Consider the following 6,692-nt stretch of genomic DNA (forward strand, 5'->3'; position numbering starts at 1 on the left):
TGGAGAGATCAGCTGGAGTCTCCAGATACAGGTACCCAGGTCTTCTGCTCAGCTCTAGGGCAAAGGAACAGCCGGTGTGTGGGAAAGGAGGGTGGGGCTGATGTCTGCAGAGCCCTGGCAGTCTCTATACTGATTGTGAAAATGTCAGGCGGTTGTGCCAAGGGGGTGAGGGTAACACAGGATGGGCCTGGCACTCACCATGAGTCACCCTAATCTTAAATTACAGACTCACCACTGAAACCCCCAACGCCAACCCCCCTCATTAGCCCCCACCCTCTGTTTCACAGGTCCACTTGTCACCATCCTCTGCCACCCCTTCCAACCTCTGCTTTTCTCTCCCAGCTTTGGGAGTGAGGCACCGGGCATCTTCCAGTCTGCCTCCAATTTGCTTGCTCACTGCAGTTGGAAGCAAAAGCCAGAAGCGGGGAGGACTGGCAAGGCTGCCCTTCGGTGCTCTCATTCTTCCCGCTTCTATTGATCAGCTCCTCTCTGGAGTGGCACCTCTTCCCAAACATTCCTCCCCTGCTGGTATTCCCTTCAACTGATGCTCCACAGGCATAGAGAGTCATAGTGACAAGAGACAGGGAGCTGTCCCCCAAAGAGCTCTGGGCCTGCCCCTGCTGGGGTCTCTCCTGTAGTTTCTGCAGTATAGTACAGGGGTTACACTCAAGCTCTGGCATCAGATAACCCGGCTCTGTATCCTAGCTCGACCGCTTATGAGCTCTATCACTGCACTGCTCTGTATCCTAGCTCGACCGCTTATGAGCTCTATCACTGCACTGCTCTGTACCACAGATTCTTCATCTGCACATTGTTATACTTCACATGACTATTCTCAGAATTACATGAAATAATACATGTAGAGTGATTCACACATGGTATTACTCAGGAGATATTGTTAAAGAAGTATCCATATAATAAGCACAGACACACAAACACAATATCCAACACTTTTTTTTAATACTTATTTGCCTGCATTGGGTCTTAGTTGCGACACGTGGGATCTAGCTCCTCAACCAAGGATCAAACCCCGGGCCTCCTGTATTGGGAGCGTGGAGTCTTAGCCACTGAACTACCAGGGAAGTCCCAGCCCAACACTTTTTATTCAGAGTTTTTATTTTGGCACTTAATGTTCTGCTTTCTGCTGCCAGTTAACCACTTCACTCACTAATCCTTTGACAGCTGGGCAGCTCCCTGGGATTTAAGATGCAGTTCTGCAAAGAGTTGAATGAACTGATCAGTAATCTTCAACTTTGACTCAGAAATTCAAGAATGTTCTATTCTAAATCAGTCAGCAGCCATTTCTCCTCCCCCTGCAAGTACATATAATGAAGTCAATTTTCAACCATGTAACTGAAGTGAGAGAACACCAAAGTTTTGAAAACAGCTTTAGATATGGTTTAGTGCAGTGGTTCTCAACCTTGGGGGCACATTACATTCACTTGAACAACTTTTTAAAAAATACTTATACCAGGCCTCCACCCTCAGAGATTGGTCACGGACCAAGGCATATTTTTTAAAACTTCCCCAACTGAGTCTAACGTTTAGCTAAGGCTGAGAACTGCTGATTTAATCCAATCTTCTAATTTTACTAAGGAGAAAACCAACATCCAGCGTAGATACACAACTTGCCCAAAGCCACCCAGCATGTCGGTGTACGGCGCACCAAGAGAGAATGTTGTAAGAGCGAGTACATGTTGGTGATGTTTATATTTTTTTCTTGTTGGGGTTAATCCCAGAAACACTTCATTAGTTCAGAGAGGTGTTATATAATTTACCTTCTACTTTGGCAAGAGCACTTGTTCTGCTGGTAAGACTGAAATAAAATGGGCTTGCATTCCCTGACCACAAAAGGACAGAGATGGAATGGCACATTCACCACACATAGCCAGCCAAATTAGCAAAGCTCCCTAGGAGGCCGCTGAAAATGCCTAAAACGCTGAGGGACTCTGGCGGGGTGGCGAGAAGAGACAGGGCTTGAAGAGAGAGGACAGCATTCCCCCTCTGGAGGGAGGAGCTGAGGATTCACTGAGAACCGGCCAGAGCTGCCAGGAGGAAAAGGCCAGGGAAGGAAAAGAATTTCAATGAGTCCTGGGAACCTCTGCTCCCGCAACAACCAAACCATGATAGACAGCCTGGCAACAACAACCCTCCTAGGATCCTGGGATCCAGAGGAGATTAAAAACTGTTCTGCAACCTGAGTACTAAAGAAAACGTCTTCCCACACTTAGCAAAGTGAGTTCCCAATAAAGACAAGAGCTCACCTGCCCCTACTATCACCTCCCTTCCCAGCCAAGATCCTCTCTACCTACCACCCCAGGTCTCAAGAGGAGGGCGGTTCCGGGCCTCACGTGACATTGCGGCCACGTGACCCCGGCCCGGCGGGAGCGGAGCTGCGAGGTCTAGTTCCGCGAGTCGGAGGGGGGCTGGGCACGCCCTACCCCGAGCCCGCCGCGACCATGCTGTCCCGCCTGCTGAAAGAACACCAGGCCAAGCAGAATGAACGCAAAGAGCTTCAGGGTAAGCCGAGTATCCAGCCCGCCGTTTTCTCTCCCTCCGCGGCCTAGCCTCAGCCCGGAGCCTGGATCTCAAGTAACGGCCCAGATCCGGGGAAGGGCGCGGGCTTGGGGTAGAGGAAATTACAGGAGCTTTGGTGGAGGTGAGTTCCGTTCCCCTGCCAATGGCTCTGGTCCCTTTAGCAGCATTAGCGTCCCCCTTGGCAACGTCCCCCGCGCTGTGTCCGCAGTATCCTAGCCCCGCCCCCTGTTCACGGAACGCTGTGCCGATTGGTCCAGGGGGCCGCTCGTCCTGGAAGTGGGAAGGAAACCTCCTGAAGAGAGGAGGGTGTTGAGGACCCGACAGGACTGGGATTCTTGGAGGCCTGAAACTGCCGAAATGGGGATGGGCCCCTTGTGTCCTGAATCCAGGCTGGGAACCCCAGAGTTACCAACCTTTAGGCCAAACCAGTGGGGAAAATGTGCCTGAGAGTCTGGAGTCCTGGTCGCTGCCAAGGACTTAGCGTCCCTGGGCGAATCGCTTCCCTTCTCAGGCTACCAGTTTCCTCACCTCGAAAATGAAAGAGCTTGCTTTATGTTTTGCAAGGCCCTGTCAGCTCTGGCACTCTGGAATTACTTGAGGTGTTCCCATAGCTAGCAGAATAATGAATGGGTGGGGAACCTTAAGCATCACTCCTCAAAAAAACAAGTCTATCTAATCCCTTTTCCCCCTCCACCCAGAGAAGAGAAGGCGAGAGGCCATCACTGCAGCGACCTGCCTGACAGAAGCTTTGGTCGATCACCTCAATGTAGGGTATGAACCTCTTTGCGTCAACACGAACACTCCTCCACCCAAGTTTAGGCACTGGCCTAGCCTTCAGGCTGCTCCTGAGGGGATGAGCTGTTCCTCTCATTCCCCTACCCTCCCCCACCCAGCTTAACTTTTATGGAGAGAGTCTTGAGTCAGCTCTGACCCCTAACATTGGGCAGGGGGGAGCAGCTGTGGCCAGTGGAGAAGCAGCCAGATTTCCCTTTCCCAACAATAACCTCCCTGGTGCTCACGACTTGATGCCATCTGGCCACGTCCCTTCACCCCTCCAAGTCCAGCTGTCACTTCCAGCAGAAGGGAGAGCACCGTCCTTCCCTACAGCTTCCCACCCTCTCCTTCTGCACCTCCCACCCTCTGGCAAGTCTGGAGAGCAACTGGCAGGAAAGAGATGACACAGCTGGTGAGGGTGAGGGCAGAACCTATGCCAGGAGCCACCGCAGAGCCAGGCTGACACTCCCTCATCCTTCCGGGTCTCCAGAGACCACCCCTTGCTCCCATCCTAAGTAAGGATGCCAGTAATGACCAGATACATGGGAAGGAGTAGAGAACATTGCCTCTTGACCCCAAGTGACCCAGAAAAGTGCAGAGATGATGATTTGATAGCCAGGCCATCTGTTGGGAGAAAGGAGGCAGTGTGATGCCTTCTACCCAGGGCAAGTGGAATAGCTTGGTTGTGAATTCAGAGACTGAGTCACCCAAGTGAGCCAGGCAGGGACTATCATCTTCATTGCTCATCTCAGGAAGATTAGGGGAAGAGAAGGCTGTGGTTGGAACCTCTGACCCCCCATCCAGTTCTCCCCCACCACTCAATGTGAATGAGAGAAAGCAGGAGGTCAATGGGGTAAATGGGGATTTCAGGAGCTCCCAGGGGAAACTTGAAGCATTGGGAGCCCCCTGCAATTCCTGTTTCAGCTCCTATAACACCCCACACTGTGACCCAGCTATCTCCCAAAGAGAAGGGACAGGGTCGACGCCTTCCCTCCCTCCCACGTCGGCGCCTCCTGGGCTCTGCTGTGAGGTTGGCCCAGGTTTCTCCCGCTTCTCTTTCTTTGCTTGGGGCCACCCTATGTCCAGCTTAGAGGGCAGCTAAGCCAAAGCCAGATTAGAAAGCCTTTTGTGTTGCTGCCCACAGCTCCTCTCATTCCCGGGAAAGGAAAACAAAGGCTCAGTCTATCTCAGCCCCTGTCAGGTGTCCATCCCACTCTCTGGAACAACCCCCCCACACACAACCCCCTTGCTCCCCTCCAGCCCCGACAGATTCCAGTGGGTGGGGGCACCGGATGTGGAGTCTCGCAGCTGACCTAGAACTTTGGGGCGGAGAATGAAAGATTCATCAACCAATTAGGGAGAACAATTGTTGCACAATTACTGGGGGGGGTGGGGGTGAGTGAGCAGAGGACTGGGGATACCAACCTCATGGCAGTAATGGAACTGCAGCGAACTGTGATTAAGGAGAAAAGAAAGACTATTGCCTAGAGCAGAAGGAAGAGAGAGAGAGTGCGTGTGTGTGTTCGTTCATCTGTGTGGGCGAAAGGAGGATTGGGAGAGAGACAGAGCCAGGAAGCAGCCCTTGGGATGTCTTCTCTTGACCCTGAGTTCCTGGGGAGGGGGTTGCTCTCCCATCCCACCCCAGATTCAGGGAGGGGCCCGATTTCCCTTCCCAACTTCTTGCACTGATCCCTGGCCTCCCAATCATTGCCAGATGTGTCCCTGCTGCTGGATTTTCCCAGCCTCCCCATGGCCCCTTTTCCCTCCCAGCTTCTTCCCCAGTGGTACCCCCTCCACCCCTGCCGACCAAGTGCACCCTCCCTTCTCTCCCCCAGCTTTGGGAGCTCCTTTTGGGGCAGGAAATGGTCTGTATCTAGTTAGCTCTCCTGGGAATCCTGGGAGTGGAAGGAAGGGACCGGGCTCACTTGCATGCTCTTGTAGTCACTTGCCTTACATCCAGGAATGGCTGAAATCCCAAGGTTTTCTCCATCCTGACTCCTGAGCAGCCTCCTACTGCAGCCCTGGGATGTTAGTTCTGGAGACCACTCCCCACCAGCTGGGTGATATGGCCTCCCTCCTCCTCCAACCTCTAGTGTGGCCCAGGCCTACATGAACCAGAGGAAGCTTGACCATGAGGTGAAGACCCTTCAGGTCCAGGCAGCCCAGTTTGCCAAGCAGACAGGCCAGTGGATCGGGATGGTGGAGAACTTCAACCAGGCACTCAAGGTAAGCCACACTGCCTGCCTCACCAGCCTCATCCTATGACCCCATTGACTGCACCCTCAGGGGCTCCCCTCTGGCCTGGGGTTAAAAAGGAAGTGCGGATAGTCCCAGAAAGCCCAGAAATCTATGGCCCCAGTGCCACAGAAGTTAGAGGAAGAGGTAAAAGCAGCTGGTGGGTCCAAGCAAAGCCCTTTCTAGGGGATGGATGGAATGTGCCCCCATCCAGCCCCTGGAGCCACACCCCACCCACCCTGACTCCTAGGCTCCCACCCCCTCCCTTCCAGGAAATTGGGGATGTGGAGAACTGGGCTCGGAGCATCGAGCTGGACATGCGCACCATTGCCACCGCGCTGGAGTACGTCTACAAAGGGCAGCTGCAGTCGGCCCCCTCCTAGCCCTGCCTGCTCTCCCTGCCCCGAATCTCCCACCTGCCCCGGGCGGGCAGGAGGGAGGCTGACAGCCCATGAATAAAACACAAGCCTCCATTTCTTCATGTTTGTCTCCAGGAACTACTAGCTTCTTGTGGGGGGCGGGGATGGAAGATTCAAAGGCTCTTCCTCTTAACAGACGCTACCTTTTGGGTGTCTCTTTTGGGTAGGGACTGGAACCAGCTTCCTCTTAAGGTCTCAAGTCTCTTCTCCTCCTCGGGCCTTGTACCTGTTGCAGGTACCTTCCAGATAAGCAGAACATGGGAGTTCCCCACCCCTCCCCAGAGAAGGGCAATGGGCCCCATCCCAAGCCTCCCAACCCAGGACTTCCATTTCTGGCAGAGGAGAAACAAAACAGAGAGCAGGCCTGGTCCAGCTCTGGCTCTCTGCCCCTCCACGTGCTCACGGCCTCTCCCAGCCTGGTGCTAAGCAGTGTCATGAGTCTGGACCAGGTGGGAGATTAACTCGGGTGTGGGAGCACTTCAGGGTGGGGAGGGGGAGGAATGACAGGTCCAAGGTTACTGACAGAGGGGGGCAGCTGCCATCCTGGACAGATACCCTCGTCTTAACAATCAGTGACAGAGAGAGCCAGGAAGCCCCACTAGAAAAGACCAAGCCAAGGGGGGAGCAGGGCGCTCCTGGCCGGTGCCAAGCCCTGGCTTCAGCCCACAGGCCCAGCTTCCCTGGCTCCTCCTCCCCCACCCCACCCCCGCCAGCCCCACATGCACT

The 6,692-nt window shown here is 54.0% G+C and overlaps 2 protein-coding genes across 3 annotated transcripts in view; both read left to right on the plus strand.

Moving 5' to 3' along the window:
* Positions 1-2,233: 2,233 nt before the first annotated feature.
* Positions 2,234-6,027, plus strand: BLOC1S1 (biogenesis of lysosomal organelles complex-1, subunit 1). Its single transcript, XM_010839176.1, has 4 exons — positions 2,234-2,520; positions 3,237-3,309; positions 5,406-5,538; positions 5,820-6,027. The coding sequence occupies exons 1-4, from the start codon at positions 2,460-2,462 to the stop codon at positions 5,928-5,930; spliced, it is 378 nt and encodes a 125-aa protein (XP_010837478.1). The 5' UTR covers positions 2,234-2,459; the 3' UTR covers positions 5,931-6,027.
* Positions 6,028-6,122: 95 nt separating this feature from the next.
* The window catches only part of RDH5 (retinol dehydrogenase 5 (11-cis/9-cis)), a 4,751-nt gene continuing 4,181 nt past the window's right edge, over positions 6,123-6,692 (plus strand). For both annotated transcript variants that reach the window (XM_010839174.1, XM_010839175.1), the window contains exon 1: positions 6,123-6,201. The gene's annotated coding sequence lies outside the window, so the exon portion shown is untranslated. The remainder of the gene's footprint in view (positions 6,202-6,692) is intronic.

Source organism: Bison bison, unplaced genomic scaffold, assembly GCF_000754665.1.
Source record: "Bison bison bison isolate TAMUID 2011002044 unplaced genomic scaffold, Bison_UMD1.0 scf7180017864115, whole genome shotgun sequence".
Classification (NCBI taxonomy): domain Eukaryota; kingdom Metazoa; phylum Chordata; class Mammalia; order Artiodactyla; family Bovidae; genus Bison; species Bison bison.